This window comes from Girardinichthys multiradiatus, chromosome 4 (genome assembly GCF_021462225.1).
Source record: "Girardinichthys multiradiatus isolate DD_20200921_A chromosome 4, DD_fGirMul_XY1, whole genome shotgun sequence".
NCBI classification, from domain to species: domain Eukaryota; kingdom Metazoa; phylum Chordata; class Actinopteri; order Cyprinodontiformes; family Goodeidae; genus Girardinichthys; species Girardinichthys multiradiatus.
Window position 1 is genome coordinate 15,563,393 of NC_061797.1, and position 20,424 is coordinate 15,583,816.

At 41.6% G+C, this 20,424-nt stretch overlaps 1 protein-coding gene across 1 annotated transcript in view; it reads right to left on the reverse strand.

The window, feature by feature from the left end:
• Window positions 1-20,424, reverse strand: part of chrna7a (cholinergic receptor, nicotinic, alpha 7a (neuronal)) — a 41,179-nt gene that overhangs the window by 14,304 nt on the left and 6,451 nt on the right. Inside the window, exons 2-5 of the mRNA XM_047362494.1 lie at window positions 19,470-19,609; window positions 19,103-19,147; window positions 7,915-8,024; window positions 664-743 (exon numbers count right to left, since the gene is read on the reverse strand). Coding sequence (XP_047218450.1) covers window positions 664-743; window positions 7,915-8,024; window positions 19,103-19,147; window positions 19,470-19,609 — 375 coding nt within the window. The remainder of the gene's footprint in view (window positions 1-663; window positions 744-7,914; window positions 8,025-19,102; window positions 19,148-19,469; window positions 19,610-20,424) is intronic.

Below are 20,424 nucleotides of genomic sequence, written 5' to 3' on the forward strand. Positions count from 1 at the left end.
CCTAACCACACTGACTGAAATAACTGGAAAGGAATCAGAAAATAAACTAGTAAACAAGAAGAGTGCAAAGGAACAAATAATAAAACACAATTAAACACAAAGATGCTAAAGAGAAATAAAACTAGAGAATCCAGGGAAGATCAAGAACTATAATAATTACAATAATACTAAACCATACAAAGTAATAAGAAAACAACCATAAAAGAACTTAAGAAGTAAACACTAGGAGGCGGAAGAGGGAGAAAAGAAAAACATGATACAAAAACCACAATAGAAACATCTAAACAAAAGGTAAACAAACACAAAGCCACAAACAAAGTCCAAAAATGTCACTCCATGACAGGTTTGTAGTGAAAAAGATAACATATGGATAACGTCATATGTTGATTTTAATCCTGCATATATCTAGCTGTAATGCTATGATCTGGGCAGCCTTTTGCAACATACCCACCCAGTGTGCACTACATCAACCCCCTCTTTTCAAAATCCAAGCTGTGCATTAGAGATAGAATATAAAACTTAGTTATGGGTAAACAAAAAAAAGTTTTTTTAACCCATAAATTTTAAGATGACAATTAAAACAAGACGGTAACAATGCAAAATTTCCACCGAGTAAATATCTGTTTTTACAGTCATACAAAAAGCTGAGATTAAAATTCTTACCAGGAGGAAGATATGAACAAGAGCCCGAGGAGTTGACCAAAATGTTGGTATGAAATGTTGCATCAAACCTTTCATCTGCACTGCACACAAGATAAAAAAAAACACAGAGACTACATTAAAATGTTAGTTTCATCTGTAACCAAAGCATAACTTTAAACACACTCAGTTGTCAAGCATCAAAAACTAGAACAGATGTTCATATCTATACATTGCTGCAGGTACAAAGATCCCTTCATCCTTCCCAAAAGCAAATACATGCTATTTTCAAACAAACTACCCTGAGACTGAGAAAAGGTTAAACTATAGTTAAAACAGAAACCAGCTTTATCCCGCATCTAAAAATGTAAGAATGTACTGAGACAGTGACAAATAAGGTCCAGCACTTTTTCCCTTATTAGTTGAGTGCTTGTAATGTGGTTTGTTCAGATCCTTTAAACATTGATGAATGGTGATCTCTGGGGCTCTTTCCATTAGGGACCTATAATAAAAGGTCGTTCTGCTATCTCCTCTAATAGAATCTTATTCATTTGTCAAAATGATTTAATGCTCCAGATCAGATGGTCCTGAATATATTAAAAGCTAACCTTGAACTGTAATGTTCTCGTCTAAAAACAGCTTCTATAAACAGGCAAGTAATGTATTTGGAAAATGTATCAATTTTACATATTTTGTTTAGCTTTTTATGGTTAAACGTATTTTTATGATATATATGATATATAAGATAAAAATATTTATAGGTGCAAAACTGGTAATCTGGTAGAACCTCCATTGTAAGAGCCAGAACTATCACAACATAAAAATAACAAATATTTATAGTTAATTGATTGCAATTGAAAATAAAACCATCCAATAAAAACATACCAATCTGTCATTAGTTTCTTAAAATGGGAATTAAAAACACAGAAATTGTTATGATTCTGGCACGTCTGCTCTACCCTGTCTCCCTGGCTGCAATCAGCAGATTAGATGCACCTGGTGGCTGCTGCAGTGTAGTGCAATCTGTGGCATGCCAAGCACCTGTGTCTTCCCTGATATATACTGACTCTGACAAGCAGACGGTGCCAGATTTTTGAAAGCCATTGTGTGAGTAGATATCCAACGTTCCTTCCTGTCTGATCATTGTTCTTGACCTTACCTTGCCTTTTGGATTTATGCCTCTGCCTGCTCCCTGTCGGACTATTTGGATTTTGGTTGTCGACCTTGTTTCCTGCATCTGGTTTATGCCTCTGCTTGCCCCTTGCCTGACGCCTCTTGTTCCGATCATTGACCCTGTTTCTGTCCTTGGATTATTGAGCCAGCCTAGCCCTCGGATTATTCAGCCTGGAGTCACTTCTTACTTGTGCTGTGGAGATCACCGCCTGCCGCCCACTGAGGTTTCCCCTCTGGGTTTCAAGTTCCACGCAAGACAAAAGCAGGTTAGTGACTTTTCTGATCCCTGCAAAATCTGGAGAGACTACAAGTCACTAATCCCTCTTTCTGCCTCAGTGATTCCTGGAAGCTGTGAGGAGTGTTACCTGTGTGACGTTTTCCTGTGGCTGAATAAACCTTTTAAACTTTCAGTACTGTGTCTGGCTGAATCTTGGGTCCGCCTTTTTCTGATTCATAGCAGAAGAATCTGGCCAAAAATGGACCGATCGCCAGCACAACAGTGGCGTGCCCACGTTGATGAGACCCTTTCCTGGTTGGGTTCCAGCATGGAGGAAATAATTTCCAGATTACGTTCTGGCAATCTTGTCTTCGAGCCGCCACCGTCACAAAGAAACCACGCCCAAGTAACACGGACAACAGCAGAGGTAAGGGAGCCACGCCTCTCTCCGCCTGAGATGTTCAGGGGAGACTCGGACCAGTGTCGAGCTTTTCGAACTCAGTGTGAAATTCATTTTGAGCTTCAGCCGTCATCCTTTCCCACTGAACGTTCCAAGGTGGCGTTTGTTATATATTTGCTGGCAGGAAAGGCAAAACAGTGGGGAACTGCTGAATGGCATAACAGGTCTGCATCTTGTGATCTTTATGAAACTTTTTCCAAGGAACTCATTCGAGTTTTTGACCCGGTCATTCCAAGTTGTGAGGCCACAAGAGGATTATTGTCCCTCAAACAGGGTGATCAACCTGACTCGACCTATATAATTGACTTTCATTTGTTGGCTGCAGAGAGCCGTTGGAATGAGGCAGCACAAATGGATGCATTCATGAAAGGATTAAACGAAGACATCAAGGATGAGCTAGCGACCCGTGACTACCCCTCTTCCCTGACACAACTCGAGGACCTGGCTGCTCGCATTGACATTCGGCTGGCAGAGAGAAGGAGAGAGAAGCGCCATGAGAAGGGTCGCTCATCATTAACTCAGGTTTCTGCACACCGGCATGAGAGAAGGAGTCGGTCACCTCTCACTGAGGAAAATGATAATTGTGAGCCCATGCAGTTGGGCAGAACCAAGATTACCCCTGAAGAGAAGAATCGTCGGAGAAGATTCAAGCTCTGTTTTTATTGTGGAGAGAAGGGACATTTAGCACTCAGGTGTCCACTAAAAGGACAGGCTCAGCAGAGGAAGGGAGTTTTCTACTGAGCCGAAGTCAGCTAACTGCCTCCTTCTTGTTTCCTGCTCATTTTCAAACCTCTTCCATGTCTCTCCAGGGGGCCGTGTTTATTGATTCAGGAGCAGACACTGGACGAAACATTTACAAATAAGAACAGCATAAAACTTATTCCGTCAGCTGACACAAGAAACGTGCTAGCTTTGGATGATCACAGCATGAACAATTCACACCTCAGGACGGAGGAGATTACCTTAACAGTTGGAGGTAATCATCAAGAAAAAGTAACTTTCATGATCATTAATTCACCTGAACTTCCTGTAGTCCTAGGGGCCTCCTGGTTGCAGAAACACAACCCTCACATTGACTGGAAGAAAAAAGAAGTTCTAGGTTGGTCTGAGTCATGTTCCGTTGACTGTCTTTTGTCTGCTGCTACGGAGGTCTGTGTGGAGAATGAGGTTGAGGAGACCTATCCGGATTTATCCAAGGTACCGCAAGAATACCATGATTTAAAGGAGGTTTTTAATAAAATCAAGGCCACAGCTCTGCCACCCCACAGACCGTATGATTGTGCTATTGATTTGCTTCCTGGCACATCACCCCCTAAAGGCAGAACCCATTCATTGTCTGGTCCAGAGCACAGGGCCATGAAGAATTATGTTGATGAGGCATTAAAGGCAGGGCACATTCAACCCTCTTCCTCTCCTGCAGGTGCTGGTTTCTTTTTTGTTGGGAAGAAGGATGGTTCGTTGAGACCATGCATTGATTATAGAGACCTTAATGAGATAACAGTTAAAAATAGATATCCCTTACCACTCATGAACACAGCTTTTGATCAGATCCAGGGAGCCAAGATATTTTCTAAGCTGGATCTAAGGAATGCATATCATCTGCTCCGAATCAGAGAAGGAGATGAGTGGAAAACGGCTTTCAACACGCCTACGGGCCATTATGAATACAAGGTCATGTCATGGACTTACTAACACTCCTGCAGTTTTTCAGTCATTGGTCAATGACGTTCTAAGAGACATTGTGGGTCAATTTGTATTTGTTTATCTTGATGACATACTGATTTATTCTCAAGATCTGGAAACCCACAGAAAACATGTCAGAGCTGTTCTCCTGCGTCTTCTCCAAAACCAGTTGTTCGTCAAGGCAGAAAAATGTGAGTTTCACATCACTACCACTTCCTTTTTAGGCTTCTTCATTTCCCCATATCAAGTGCTTGTCGATCCCTCCAAAGTAAAGGCCGTTTTGCAATGGCCTGTTCCAACTGATCTCAAGCAACTTCAAAGATTTCTGGGCTTCGCAAACTTCTATAGAAGGTTTATTAGAAATTACAGTCTGGTTGCTACTCCCCTGAATGCTCTTACCTCTTCCAAGGCAAACTTTTTGTGGAATAAGGATGCAGAGAAGGCCTTCAATAAGTTGAAGGAGCTCTTCACGTCAGCTCCAGTGGTACAGTCTCCTGACCCAGAGATACAGTTTATCGTGGAGGTGGATGCCTCAAGTACTGGGGTCAGAGCCGTATTAAGCCAAAGAGGTGAGGATGATTGTGTTCACCCATGTGCCTTTTTCTCAAGGACTCTGTCTCAGGCTGAGCGGAATTACGACGTGGGAAACAGAGAGTTGCTGGCTGTCAAGCTGGCATTGACAGAGTGGAGACATTGGCTGGAGGGTACTAAGGAGCCGTTTATGGTGTGGACTGACCATAAGAACTTGGAGTACCTGAAATCAGCAAAACGGCTGAACCCCAAACAGACTAGGTGAGCTCTGTTTTTTGGTCGTTTTAATTTCTCCCTGTCTTACAGGCCAGGGAGTAAAAATGGCAAACCTGATGCCCTATCCTGAATTCAAGAGCCTGCAGAATCTCAGTCTGCGGGTGAAGAGGAGTTTATCCTTCCTGAAACCGTCAGGTTGTCTGTATCCCGAGTTGAGGTGGAAAGAGAGGTCCAGGAGGCCATTAGGGATCTGCCTATCCCACCATCATGTCCACCGGACCGCTGTTTTGTTCCTGAACGCCTTGTGCCAAAGGTATTGGAGTCTTGTCATTGCCCTCGCCTCGTTTGTCATCCTGGAATCAGCAGAACGATTCAGACAATTCAGTCTCAGTTTTGGTGGCCATCGCTGGTCAAGGATGTCAAAGACTTTGTTTCTGAATGCACTCAATGTTGTCGAGCCAAGCCTTCTCGTCGACCCCCTGCGGGGTTGTTGCACCCATTGCCCATTCCCCTTGCCCATGGTCGCACATTGCAATGGATTTTGTGACAGGTCTACCGGTTTCTAATGGTCACTCTGTACTACTAACCATAATTGACAGATTTTCTAAGATGGTTCATCTGGTGCCCTTGGAGAAGCTTCCATCTGCAAAGGAGATGGGTGAGATATTGACCCGAGAAGTTTTCAGGCTCCATGGAATCCCAAATGACATTGTTTCCGATAGAGGACCCCAATTTGTGTCACGTTTCTGGAAGGAGTTTTGTTCGTTGTTGGGAATTTCTGTTAGTCTTTCCTCAGGGTTTCATCCTCAGTCTGATGGCCAAACTGAGAGAGCCAACCAAGAAGCTGAAACCAAACTTTGTATATTATGTGAGTCTGACCCGACTAAGTGGTCACAAAATTTGCCCTGGGTTGAATACGCCATGAATTCTATGCAATCAAGTGCCACTGGTTTGTCTCCTTTTCATGTTGTGTTTGGTTTCCAGCCACCCATGTTTTCAGTTCAGGAGAGAGAAGCTAATGTTCCGTCCGCCCAAGCGGCTGCCCTAAGGTACCAAAGAACATGGAGAAAGGCCAGGAGGTCAATGATCAGAATGTCACTGATTCAGTCAAGAACGGCCAACCGGAGACGGACCCCTGCCCCTAAGTACCAGGTGGGGCAGAAAGTTTGGCTCTTTGCCAAGGACCTCCCATTAAGGGTAGAATCCTGGAAACAGCACCCCGATTTGTTGGACCTTTCGCAATCTCCAAGATCATCAACCCTGTCGCTGTACGCGAGATTACCCAACTCCATGAGGATTCACCCCACGTTCTACGTTTCTCAGGTCAAACCCTTTGTGAAAAGTGAAATTCCTGTTTTAAACGTCTTGAAAGTATAGTGGCAGTTGCAAAACTTTCTTTTCCACCCAACCAGTCTCAGTGCTAGACTGCAAGAGCTAACAAAAAACAGAGCTATCCCTGCACCAGGTTGCCTCTGGGCCAGAGCAAAGAACCACTTTCTTCAGAAGCTAGTGGTGGGCTAATGGGGAAAAGCAGCCAATCAAAACACTCTGAGTACCATGCTTAAAACTCTGTGGAGATCAGTTTCTTCCTTGATCACTACAGTTAAAAAAAAAAACACGAAAAACATCACAAAATTGAAATGATGGACCTGAATAACAGAAGCTATCTGTGTCTTGTTTTCCCGCATTTTATTTTTGAAATCAGCTGTCATGGAGTTTAAGTAGGCCAATGCTTACAGGAGATTATTTTCCCCTTAATCCATAAACAACATTAGCTTCTCAGTTCTTCACCACTGTTGGTCGTTTCCAATGTAGTGTTAATAAACAGTGGCTGAATCAGGTGCTGCTCGCATGGAGGTCATCGACTTGCAAAACTGATTATGGAGCCCTTGCTTTTTCTGATTTTATTTATGTGCTTAAATTGTCTTCAGGTAGGCCTACTATGATCCTTCCCAAAAGCACAGAATAAAACCTAGGATGGATCAATTAGTAAATGAATGAGACGTTTACAATGACGTATTACGGCTCTGACTTATTTCTCTCTGGTTCCAAAGCAAGCCAGTTAAGAACTGGTTCTAGCACCAGCCATGGCTAATAACTGGAACCTATTTGGTGGGGAAAACAGCCCTACCAGCAAGTTGGTTCTGATAATCTGAGACTGGGAGTAGTAGATCAAAACATAAATTCTCCTAGGAAGGAATTTCAACACACAGGAATGAAAAAAGCAATTGATTGCAGTGGAAGTGTATTTTAAACTATGCGTTTTGAATGGGGAGTTTATGGCACAAAAGAACCTCAAGGGGACAGAGGCTACATAAAAGCATAATAAAGACTCAAAAAAGCAGGACAAATTTTATGTTATTTTATAATTAGTTTGTTTCCAAATTCATTAATCAGCAACCTGCTTCTATAGCCAAGCTTTTATTCCTCCATAAACATTGGTGCACACTACAGACCCCTTCAATAAATGAGAACATTACTGAAGTTATTTATGTTTATTTCAGTTACTCACTAAGTAAAACACATTACATAGATTAATTACATAGTGATACTTTATTTCTGTTAATATGATTTTCCACTTACAACTAATGAGAGCACGACATTTAAGATCAGAACATTACATCAGAGAAATAAAAAACATTTTACTACAGAAATGTTGGCTTCATGAAAAATACATTCAATACCTGCTGAAAGGTATTTTCAAAAGGTACTTTTAAACTGACAAAACGAGCCTCATTCTAATTTATTAAATATAACTGTAGAAATTTCCTTTATTTCTTTTGTACATGACTGAGAATGCGTTGGTAGTATGATGTTCCCACAAGGCTGAAACACACAGGGGGTAATCAAACTTCCACAAGTTTATATATCTGTGATGTTCTTTGTATCGCAGTTGGCATCACACTAAAGAAGACAATGTATGCATTCTTAGTCTAACGTCATCCATGTCCATTTACAGACAAGCAAACAGCCAGTGTGGTGGTTTGAAGCCTACCTGTTGTACAGCAGAATATCTGGCTTCCAGATGAGATGGTCGGGAAATCTCACATTGGTCACACCTGGATAGTCCAATGGATTCCAATGGAGGTAATGGTCGTTCCAGTACTATGAAATGTAAAATCATAATGTATACCTCAGGGACATATTAAGTCAACATTCTCTACATGTGGCGCTCCACTTTGGTAAACCAAGGATTTAAGAGAGTTTCATATTGTTGCAGCAACACTTGAAAAGAGTTTGTGGCAGCTGCTGTGGGTAAATTTGTACAGCTAGGAGCTGAATGTAATCTTTAGCAGCATGTCTGAAAGAAATTATGTTTGTCATTACATACCATATTGAGAGCAGATAGGGGTTTGACATAATAATGGCATATAATAATAGCAGAAGACGAAAAAGTCAAGGGATTTATATAATTACTTTAATTCACCCTGAAGAGAGCCTGAATGTTTGCAGGAAAGACTGGATCAAACTGTGCAAAGCAGCTAAAACATTTCCCCCTCAAATATCAAATGAAGGTTTTTTTTTTATTTATAAGATGCTTCATAATAATTCCAATGATCCAAACAATTTGGCTGGGAAGTTTAATCTTTTGGATATCAGAACAGAACACTATTTTATGCAGTCTGTTTTTTTTTATATGTCAGAGTCAATAGATTTATGTGAAAACTAAGTCTATAACAATAACATAGCACAGCTGGGTGCATAGTCCTCTCATTATTGATATTTCTTTAATAAATAGCTTTTAATAAAGAACCTTTCTGAAATCAGACCCACAGTCCAACTTTAATTAATTCACACCACGATGTTCAAACAACAGCTGTCATCAGCATGAAAACATAAAGGTCAGTTATTAATAAAGGCTGAACAAACCATGCTGAAAGAGGGTGGACTTGCTGGTATAGTTCAAATGCTAAAACCAAAATGCTTTTCTGAAATGTTTTTAGAACAGACAAAGCAATTAAACACAACACAGCCTCACATTGTCATGCCCACAGTGGCTCTGTGCAGGTTTTTTGTTTGTGCTGTTTTCTCTCTCCTGCAGGCTGTGACTGACAGGTGCAGCTGTTCCTCATTTGAGCCCACTGGGGCTTCATAAGGAGCTGAAACCTTAGGGAGGCGTCATCTTGTGGTCTCTGCCAGCGTGGTAACCTGATTGTGTTCTGCAGTTCCTTGCGTTTCTCTAACCTGCTCTAATCGAGTTTCTTGTCTGTTCACCCTGCGCAGAGCCCGGGATTTCCAAGCTCCAGTTCCTTGAATCCTGCTTGTCAAGTGTTGGAAACAACTCCCTGTCGCTCCAGCCGTGAGTCTCTCTTCCACACCTACCTCCAGCCTCACAGCTCCCACACCTCACCATTGCTCACCTGCCTGTCCACCCTCCAACACCACGTGCTCAGCTGAAGCACAGCCGCTCAAGGATAACACAGAGAACGTTAGCACTGTTGGGTCCAGCCATAGATTACAACATTTAAAGGTAAGGTAAGGTAAGTTTATTTATATAGTGATTTTCAGTAACAAGACAATCAAAGCACTGTACATGAGGAAGAACAATTACAATACAATCACAAAGAAAATAAACACAGATACAGACACAGAAAAACAAATCAAATGACACTTATAATCCTTGGGAGTAAAAATAATTAGTAATTGTTAGGAGATTCAATTTGTGTACTCATGTTAATGCTAAGGTGTATGAAGTGTATTATTACCAAGTGAGGTGTAGTACCTAATTTTCACCGCTGTGAGGCATAAGTTAAAGAGGTCAGAGACACATGTGTCGTCACGTTTCTTTTTCTCTCTCTGTTGAGATGTAATTTAAGAGAAGATGTTCACTGTCAATGGAACTGAATAAATATACCACAGAGGCTAAAGAGGACCACTGCCTCCATCAAATTATTCCTCCGAGTTCAGCGCAATGAAGCTGCAGTGCTCAACAGTAATCCTTCCAAGTTTACTGGTAGAAATTGGTTCCAAGCCACTCTTAATAATAAAGCATCTTATGCCAAAAGAAGATGATAATATTGATAGTCTCATCATTCCACTGAATTCTAACTAAGGAAGCTGAGTCACTGGTACAAAACAGCTTTAATCCACATTTTCAGGTGCTAATAATATATTGCTTTTACTGGTACTGAAGTTGAACTACCGGTAAGTAATAACAGTCCATTGTAGTCTAATTAAGAAAGCTGGGTCATTGGTGTAAGAGTAGCTTAAGTCCAAATTACTAATAATATTTGGTTTTCACTGGTAATCCTTCTGATAAAACTAAAAATCAATGAAAAGTAATGAAATACTAATAATAATTGGCTTTTGCTGGTAATCCTTCTGAGAAATCTGAAAATCTATGAAAAGTAATGAAATCACACATTTAGGTAAAGTAAGACAGGAAGAGGAAAAAAAATTATATTTCAGTACAAAAAACCTCAGCAGGGGTAAGCAACACACACATAAGTAAAGATTTAGCAAGGGTACGGAGGAATCTTGTGGTGCGAATATATAAGTCTGAATGTGTTTGCAAGAATTAGACTGTCAACACTGATAGAAGCGCCATTGTCCTTGAGAAGAGAGGTGGAAGTTTCATCAATCGGCCGCATAGTCCTAACAGCACACAGCTGGTAGGGGAGTGGTGGGGAAGAGCGTCGTGTTTATATAACATCCAGGAGATATTTTGTCGATAGCCAGTTAGCAGAAGTTGCCAAAGCCACATGTGGCGCCAGATTTAGAAAAACAATAAATGTTGTGGTTCAGGCAGTTGTGAATTTCCAACTACCTTAAGAGTTTTACTGGTATGTCTCAATTGCGAATCCAAATAGCCAAATTTCTGGTATTTCCGCAGATCTCGAGCATATACCTCCTCCAAGATTATATCCTTTAACCTCTGAGTCCAACTGCTGCCAGGCTGCGATTCCGTTCCAGAATCATGTCCAGCTTGCGATTCTGCTCTCTTAACATTCCAGTCTGAGTGTTGATCGTTCTACAGACTCCATCCAACAACGCAGGCAGCTTTGGAACGCTTTGAACAGCCGCCCACGTTTTGTGAATCACTCGATAAGCCAGGTAACCACCAACTCCAAAAAGCAGAAATCCTGTTATCAAAAGTCCAAATATGTACACATTTTCTATGACCTCAACTGACATCGTAGTCAGGCACACAATCTTCCACTGCTGCCAAGAATCCATTGTGTATCCAGAGAAGAACGTTCCGTCTTGACAAGAGGGTCTCCTTTACCCTGTCTTCCTGTTGAAAATTTCTTTTTATCAATTACGTTGAGAGTCCAGCTGCCCAAATCCATTATTTGAAAGTTTGGAGGATATGCAAAGCGAGGCTCTGAGAAAAATACAGACAAAAAGCAGAAGCAGGGATCAGCAGGGAGGGAGGGAGAGAAAACATGTGTCGTCCACTGAGAGCAAGAGAAAGGCCAGTTTGATCTTTTCGGAAATTTTCTAAATAAATCACATTAACCAACTTCCAGCACAGCCAGGAACAGGAGGAGTAACAGTGGACGTCCAGGTGACTTCAGTGTTCGAATAAAAACTCCACGTTCCTACAAACAGATCTCTTTCCATGCAGATTCCAGACCGGAACCGGACTGGAGAGGCACCAAACAGCAGTTATGTTTCCTTGCTGGCAAGCAAACATAGCTCTTCAACTTGGATCTAAAAGTAATTACGATCACATGCAAAGTTAAGTAATGATTTGGTGTTCGAGTATCCGGCATGCATTCATATTAAGGGTGTAATGAGACAAGTGTGATGGAAATTCTTTCAGTAGGCATTCCACAGAGTATGACCTTTGGTTTACCTCACTCCAGTGAACATCTGTGTTAGAGGAGGAAGCTGTAAAAGCCATTATCAGAAGTTTAATGGTTAAGGGCATTTGTTACGGTGATGCCTCGGGGAGAGTAGATGGTTGGTCCTAGGTGACCTTGTTACCTATGAACCCGAGAAGGGTCTGGGGTCGTAAAACACAGACTCTTTGAAGTTGAGATAACACTGTCATGTTCTGGTATAAATACTGTGTGTAAATGTTGATCGGGGCTCTGTTCAACTGACTTGCTTGGTGACAGAGACATTCAAACGCTGAATGCCTTTGAATAAAACTTATAAAGACAAAGTCCGGATTTTTTCTTCTTGTGAGTCAACTTCTCTCCACTTTGATAAGAAAATTCCACAACACAAGCTTGACTTGGCATTTCTTCTGAAGCCTCCAGACGTGGCCCTAATTGAAGCGGATTTTCCCCATGGCCTGGAAAAGAAGGCTGGGACAGCATCGAATGCCTTCCTGCTTGCACGTCCTGGTAGCGAGAGCTACCCCTCCGCCACTCAAGGAGCCTAACGTGCCTTTATCGTACAGTTTGGCCGGACCGGCAGAACGAGTCGCCCTTCCCCACAGCTACGGAGGTTAGCTGCAAGCTAACCCTTTGTTTACCCACACATGGATGTTTTCCTCAACGTCCAGGACAACTTCTCCTCTGCACAGTTCACATAAGAGGTAGTGTTTGGGCAGAGAAGATTAGTTTAGAGTTAAATAATCTAAATGTTCGTTTAATAACGTTTGTTTTTGTTTGGGTTGAGAAACTCAGCTAATGATGTGTTCTGTGTTGTGTTTTAAAGTTAAGACAAACTTTATTTTAAGGATGGTTTTTAAACAAGGAAGATGGGCCATAACGTGCCGTCCACGCTTATCCATCCATCCATCCATCCATCCATCCATCCATCCATCCATTGTCTTCCGCTTATCCGGAACCGGGTCGCGGGGGCAGCAGCCTAAGCAGAGAGACCCAGACTTCCCTCTCCCCAGCCACCTGGGCCAGCTTGTATGGGGGAATCCCAAGGCATTCCCAGGCCAGCTGAGAAACATAGTCCCTCCAGTGTGTCCTGGGTCTTCCTCTGGGCCTCCTCCCAGTGGGACATGCCTGGAACACCTCACCAGGGAGGCATCCAGGAGGCATCCTAACCAGAACCCCAAGCCACCTCAACTGGCACCTCTCGACGTAGAGAAGTAGCGGCTCTACTCTGAGTTATTCCCGGATGACCGAGCTTCTCACCCTATCTCTAAGGGAGAGCCCAGACACCCTGGAGGAAACTCATTTTGGTCGCTTGTATCCGTGATCTTGTTCTTTCTGTCATGACCCAAAGCTCATGACCATAGATGAGGGTAGGAACGTAGATCGACCGGTAAATTGAGAGCTTCGCTTTTTGACCCAGCTCTCTCTTCACCACGATAGACCGGTACAGCGCCCGCATCACTGCTGATGCAGCACCAAAAAAAAATAAGTTTTTCCAACGTTTTGAAATTGAGTCTGTTACGTTTTTTGATACAACTTCTCCAATTGTCGAAAACACCCGCTCACACGGCACAGATGAGGCTGGAGTGCAAAGAAATTGTAAGGAAAGGCGGAAGAGGTTTGGATAGATTGTCTTTTGGTTGTCCCAGTATCTCATAGGATCCTGGGACCTGGCAATATCGCCCTCTGCCAGGTATCTCTGCACCTCCTGGATGGCATCAGCTGTGGCACTTTAGGTCTGCCTGCCCACTTTGATGTTGAGATGTTGCCAAAGGTTATCTAAAAAACAACAAACTGGCATTTTAGTACATGATTGCCAAACAACAACAAAGAAATAATGCTGAATAACATGCCTGAAGTGGGTGCAGACAGCTGTTGTGAAGACGGTCCCGGCTCAGGCTCATTTATGCATCCGATTAGATGCACATTCTGACCGCAGTCTACTGATGGCCTGATTGCACTTGGAGGAACTGCAGAACCCGAGAAATTTAAATCTGGGGTCTAGAAATGTTGCTAGGGTCAACACACTTAATGACTCCAGATTGGAAGCAGAGTCTGTGCCTGGATGCTTCAGGTGTTCATGTACAGGTCCTTCTCAAAATATTAGCATATTGTGATAAAGTTCATTATTTTCCATAATGTAATGATGAAAATTTAACATTCATATATTTTAGATTCATTGCACACTAACTGAAATATTTCAGGTCTTTTATTGTCTTAATACGGATGATTTTGGCATACAGCTCATGAAAACCCAAAATTCCTATCTCACAAAATTAGCATATCATTAAAAGGGTCTCTAAACGAGTTATGAACCTAATCATCTGAATCAACGAGTTAACTCTAAACACCTGCAAAAGATTCCTGAGGCCTTTAAAACACCCAGCCTGGTTTATCACTGAAAACCCCAATCATGGGTAAGACTGCCGACCTGACTGCTGTCCAGAAGGCCACTATTGACACCCTCAAGCAAGAGGGTAAGACACAGAAAGAAATTTCTGAACGAATAGGCTGTTCCCAGAGTGCTGTATCAAGGCACCTCAGTGGGAAGTCTGCACAACGAGAAGAGGTGACCGGACCCTGAGGAAGATTGTGGAGAAGGGCCGATTCCAGACCTTGGGGGACCTGCGGAAGCAGTGGACTGAGTCTGGAGTAGAAACATCCAGAGCCACCGTGCACAGGCGTGTGCAGGAAATGGCTACAGGTGCCACATTCCCCAGGTCAAGCCACTTTTGAACCAGAAACAGTGGCAGAAGCACCTGACCTGGTCTACAGAGAAGCAGCACTGTACTGTTGCTCAGTGGTCCAAAGTACTTTTTTCGGATGAAAGCAAATTCTGCATGTCATTCGGAAATCAAGGTGCCAGAGTCTGGAGGAAGACTGGGGAGAAGGAAATGCCAAAATGCCAGAACTCCAGTGTCAAGTACCGACAGTCAGTGATGGTCTGGGGTGCCGTGTCAGCTGCTGGTGTTGGTCCACTGTGTTTTATCAAGGGCAGGGTCAATGCAGCTAGCTATCAGGAGATTTTGGAGCACTTCATGCTTCCATCTGCTGAAAAGCTTTATGGAGATGAAGATTTCATTTTTCAGCACGACCTGGCACCTGCTCACAGTGCCAAAACCACTGGTAAATGGTTTACTGACCTGGGTATCACTGTGCTCAATTGACCTGCCAACTCTCCTGACCTGAACCCCATAGAGAATCTGTGGGATGTTGTGAAGAGAACGTTGCGAGACTCAAGACCCAACACTCTGGATGAGCTAAAGGCCGCTATCGAAGCATCCTGGGCCTCCATAAGACCTCAGCAGTGCCACAGGCTGATTGCCTCCATGCCACGCCGCATTGAAGCAGTCATTTCTGCCAAAGGATTCCCGACCAAGTATTCAGTGCATAACTGTACATGATTATTTGAAGGTTGACATTTTTTGTATTAAAAACACTTTTCTTTTATTGGTCGGATGAAATATGCTAATTTTGTGAGATAGGAATTTTGGGTTTTCATGAGCTGTATGCCAAAATCATCCGTATTAAGACAATAAAAGACCTGAAATATTTCAGTTAGTGTGCAATGAATCTAAAATATATGAATGTTAAATTTTCATCATGACATTATGGAAAATAATTAACTTTATCACAATATGCTAATATTTTGAGAAGGACCTGTAGGTATCGCTGCCTGTGTGCAAGGTTGAAGCATTACGCTCTGCTGCAAGATGGAGCATTTTCATCATCAGGATGACCTTTGACCCTGACACTTACCTCTCTTCAGATAACTCCACTGTAGGTTGATGGAAAGGAGCAAGCACAAGAAGCATTTCTCCTTTGATTGTATACTCATCAGCTGTAAGTGGAGTCAAATCTGTTTTTAGAGAGGCCAGAGATACCCGCACTGGTTCCTTCTCATCATTTAGCCTTGACAGCATTTCATATGTGCTGTTCCAGCGTGTTGGCACCTCATTGATAAGTTTCAGGGTTGGTCATCCTATCTGTTGCTGCACTTGAGCAAGCTTCTCCTTGGCTGTAGTGCTTGATCTAAAGAATGTGACAAGGTGTCTGGCTTTGTAAGAGTGGGGATCTGATCACATGATTTTCTAACTAATAAATTAAGACTATGTGCAACACAAATTGAGTGCCGAATTTGGAGCTGTCTAGGGGATGCAATCATGTTTGGTGCTGCGTCGGTCACAAGACATTTTACTTTATTGATTATGGCCCAGTCCTCCATCATGCCCCTTTTGACTTGGGCCAAATTGTCAGCATTGTGACGTTTTGGAAAGTATTGCACTCCCAACACAGATGTACACAACTGCAAATTCTCATTAATATCGTGACAGGTAAGAGCCAAGGAAGCCTCCATGTTCACAGATGTCCACATGTCAGCTGTTATACTCACTGCCACAGCTTGCTGTACTTCCATTTTCACTTGTTCCCATTCATCCTCGTACTTTTTGGCCACCATTTGTTTGATGGTCTGAAAATTACACCAAGTCAAACTAAAACCAGATAATTTCCACACAAACCTTTCTGGTTGGCAAAACATATGGTGGCTGAAGAACCTGAACCAGTTCCCTGAACCCTTCATTTTCCACAATGCTGAGGGGCTGGCAGTCCTTCGGGATGAAATTCAACAGACCCTCACCCAGCATCTGCTACCTGGAAGCTTGAAGCTTGGTTAAAAATGAAATAGAGAATAAATTAATAGGAATTAATTATCAATAAAGCAACTGTGAGTAAGCTGTAGAATGGCTGAGTTTATTCTGTGTGTATCTGGGATTTTATTCTCATGCCTGGCTCTATTATGCCTCAGCATGGAGGTGCTTTTGTTTAAATAGGAAGGTTCTGTCGAACAAATGCGACATTTAACCTGCAGAAAATAATATGAACAGTAAACTAAGAGTCACTTTGAAATGAATTTCAATCCAGATAGATAAAGTGGAAACTGTGAGAGGAACAGGATGAAACAAGGAAATTAAATCGAATACCTTATTTTCCGATATGAGATCAAAATGGTCCCACACGGCGGAAACTTTTCGTTTGGCTTGAGGCTGCTCCATAATTCTTAATGAATTTGATGATGAACCGCAAAAGATCAGATATTCTTTTGGCAGATGCATCCCGCTGACATATGCTTCCTTATAAACACAGTTTGGCGCGTCACAGTCAGTTCGAAACAGTTCCTGTATCGTTCATGTGACTTTCTTATAGTGATACACGCATCGACACGGGGTTATGCTCGTGCTTGACGCATGCGCCGACGCATCGGTGTTGCCGGACCCATCATTAGCAGCTAATTAAACACCATGGAGAATTTGTCATCCAGAAGGTGCGTTTTATTCAGCAAATCATTCTTTAAAATGTTTCATTAAAATGTTTAATCTGATCTTGCATTGTGAATGGTTGTTTAAAGGTATACCAATTACTGCCTAAGTTAGTTCCAAGACTAACATAACTTCATTTCTGGGTTCTTCAAGATAATCCTTGGTTCTCAAACATAAACATTGCATGGTAATGTTGCAGCACTCTTATGGTCATAGTTTTCAACCATCTTTGATTAACTTGTTTATATTGTACATAGTCCATTAGACTTATTCTTTCATTTTGCTTGGTAGTTTAGTTGGGTTGTTTTAGCATAGTAAAGAGTTTGTTGACTTTGAGTTGACTTATTTTTGTTTAAATTCTTGTATTTTAAGAAATTGTGTGAATTTAGCTGTTCACTAATGCCAGAGCGTAGCTCATCCCTTTCAATGTTGTCCTAATACCACCGCCTTATTGGGCTGGTATTCACAGGACAACCCTTAACAGACCGAAATATTAATAAAATATTAAAGTATAAATATTAAATAATATATTCATCAGAACAGCACTGAATCTCTGTGCCACTCTTCCTGACAAACTCAACCTCTGTGGGGAAAACTTACCTCTTCCAACGAGCCAACAAACACCACCAACAGAAAGGTGACCTCCAACCTTTTCTGCATACCTCTTCATAACTTCACCCAAACAACAATAGCCTCTCTCCTCTCCTCCTCAGTGCCACTCCAGATCCATTAGGCAGATCCAGCCAGGCTCAGTCTCATTTTGCTTGTATTACAAATAAACTATTAAACCTGCTGTTCTGCCTCTGTGATTGTTGCCAAATACAGTCAATAAAACTGTACACTATGACACACACAGAAATATTAATGTATTAAAAATGTTAACTAAAGCCAACTTTACATGTGTTGTAATAATGACAATATGGTAATGGATAATTGTTAAGCATAAATTATCTATTCAAGGCAAATTTTACTGATACAAAATGATTGTGCTTAGAGCTCTCTTGTAATATTAAATGCATCTTTCAGAGGTTTAAGTTGTCTTTTCTTGGGTTCTTCGCCGAGAATACTAAATTTGTGCCAACAGCTCGATCTAAAGGTTGCTGTCTGAGAGCTGCTTGTGTGTGTTTGTGTGGTAGACTGCTGCTGGGGATCCACAGGGTGCTTTGAACCAGGCCAAGCAGCCTTGGGAGTGCTTGCTGACGATGCAGCAGCAGGGAAGTTTAGTGTCACAAAGTGGACAAACAGCAATAAAGCATCTGTGTTCATGCACTTTGTTTTTACCCCATAAAGGAGAAAGGAGTTTACTGCTCCTGAAGAAGATGGAAAGAAATGACTGCTCACCAGTAAATGGGCATAATAAGTTTAAGCACACACAATGTAAATTTCTGTTCCTTTAGTTGGTGAACAAACCATGTCTCTAAGGCTCACTGAAGTTTTAGTCTTTGGTATTCTAATCAATTTGTTGAGTAATTTCAATCCATAAAGATCTGTTAAGCCTTAAATGAAAAAGCTAATTTGTTGGGTTCATGTGAACTTATTAGCAAATAACTAAACAACTGAGAAGGCTACAGCATGCCTATAACCTTATGCATGCTTGGGTGTGTTCACATCTCAGAAACATTAATATGATAACAAATATGAAGAAAAATAATCGTACAGTGCCTTGTATGTCTTTTAAACAGGTTGGGAAAGGAGAACATTCATAGAAGTAAGAAACAAGCCCACAGTAACTCAGGAGGAGCTGCAGAGATCCACAGCTCTAGTGGGAGAATCTAGGAGGATACAGCAAAGATGTATGTAGATGTATGTTAGTCTGTAGATGTGGAACGCCAGTGGGGACACATACAAAAAGACTTGTAGCTGGTGGTTCTCCAAAACATTGACTCAGGGTGGCAAAATAGTGTATGAATGCCACATGTTTTGTAAAATAAACAAAAAATAAATATATTTAGTTTACCTTCCAATTCATTATTTGCTACTTTGCATTGATCTATCACACAAAATTCAAACCTAACAAAATTCAGTGTATGCAACATATCTTTCATGTGACTTTATATACATTATAAAGGGAACTTCTTACCAGCTGTAGCCAAATGTTGGTTGTTAGAACCTGGTTCTTCTCATCCTGTTGAAAAAATAATAAATTATTATTATTATTTACATACCATGCTGTTTGCGTTAATTTTTCCTCTAATTTTTAATAAACATCCTGAGTAGCTTCACTGATCAAGGTTTTAGTTATAAAAAAAATACATTAAAATACTTCTAAGAACTTTGCATAAGCTTATTCACAGACTGACGATACAAGTTGCTTGGAACAAATATTGCTAATATTTCTTTAGTTGACCAATACTGGACACTAAATACATTTCCACCTTAGACTGCATCAGAAGAAGCCACCAGCAATAATTTTAGGAATAATTTATTGCGACTGATAATTTCCGCACCACATCCATGATCTGCATCAGGCTGAGGCCAAAGTAAACTGTGAGGCTCTGAGAATCGTTGAAAACTGGTCTCTCCAGGGGGTTGTACCCGGTCATCAGATCATTGTACAGTTTGCGCTGGCTTGGCCCTTGTTGAGAAACTGTAGAAGAACAAAGTAAATTAGTAAGAAATACACTTTTTTTTTGTTTTTTAGGATTTCTTTCGGCTCTAATGGCTTTTATTGATGGTATCCATACAGAGAATGACATGCAGCAAACGTCTCTAGGTTGGGAATCAAACCCATGATGGCTGCATTGAGGACTATAACCTCTGTATATGGGGCACCCTCTCTACCTCTACCCCACTTAACTCCCCATAAGAAACACACTTTTAACTACATAAGTTTAGTACGGTCACAACCAGTTTCCATTTTATAACTCATATTCTGGTTACTTGTTTGATCCAAAAATTATGATCTCTCTCCATGGAAATCCGAATGGCATGCGATGATGATTTGGAAACACATGTGACATTCATCCACCAATCCATCTATAATGTACACCCTTTTAATCCAGCTCAGGGTTGTGTGGGATGCTGGGCCACCTGTGTCTTCAGCAGTCAACAGGTAAAAAGCTGGGTCCACTCGGAATATGTCACCAGTCCATCACAGGACAACACAGACAAAAAAACAGAACAGCTACTCACACACTCACACACTTACACAAGTGGCGAAGTAAACTAATATATATACGTATTTATGGGCTGTGAGGGCAAACACATGGAGGAAACTAAATCCGTGGAGGAAAACATGCCGGCTCCACAGAGTAAGACTGCGTTTAGACTTAAGAGCCTCATACTTTGAGCCAAAAGCTCTAACCACCAATCCAAGTGAATTAAGGTGAGTTAATGAGAGTATGCAAAGTGGACTGAAGGTCTATCTAGACACAAAACAAGGCATGAAAAAAAGCAATTAAA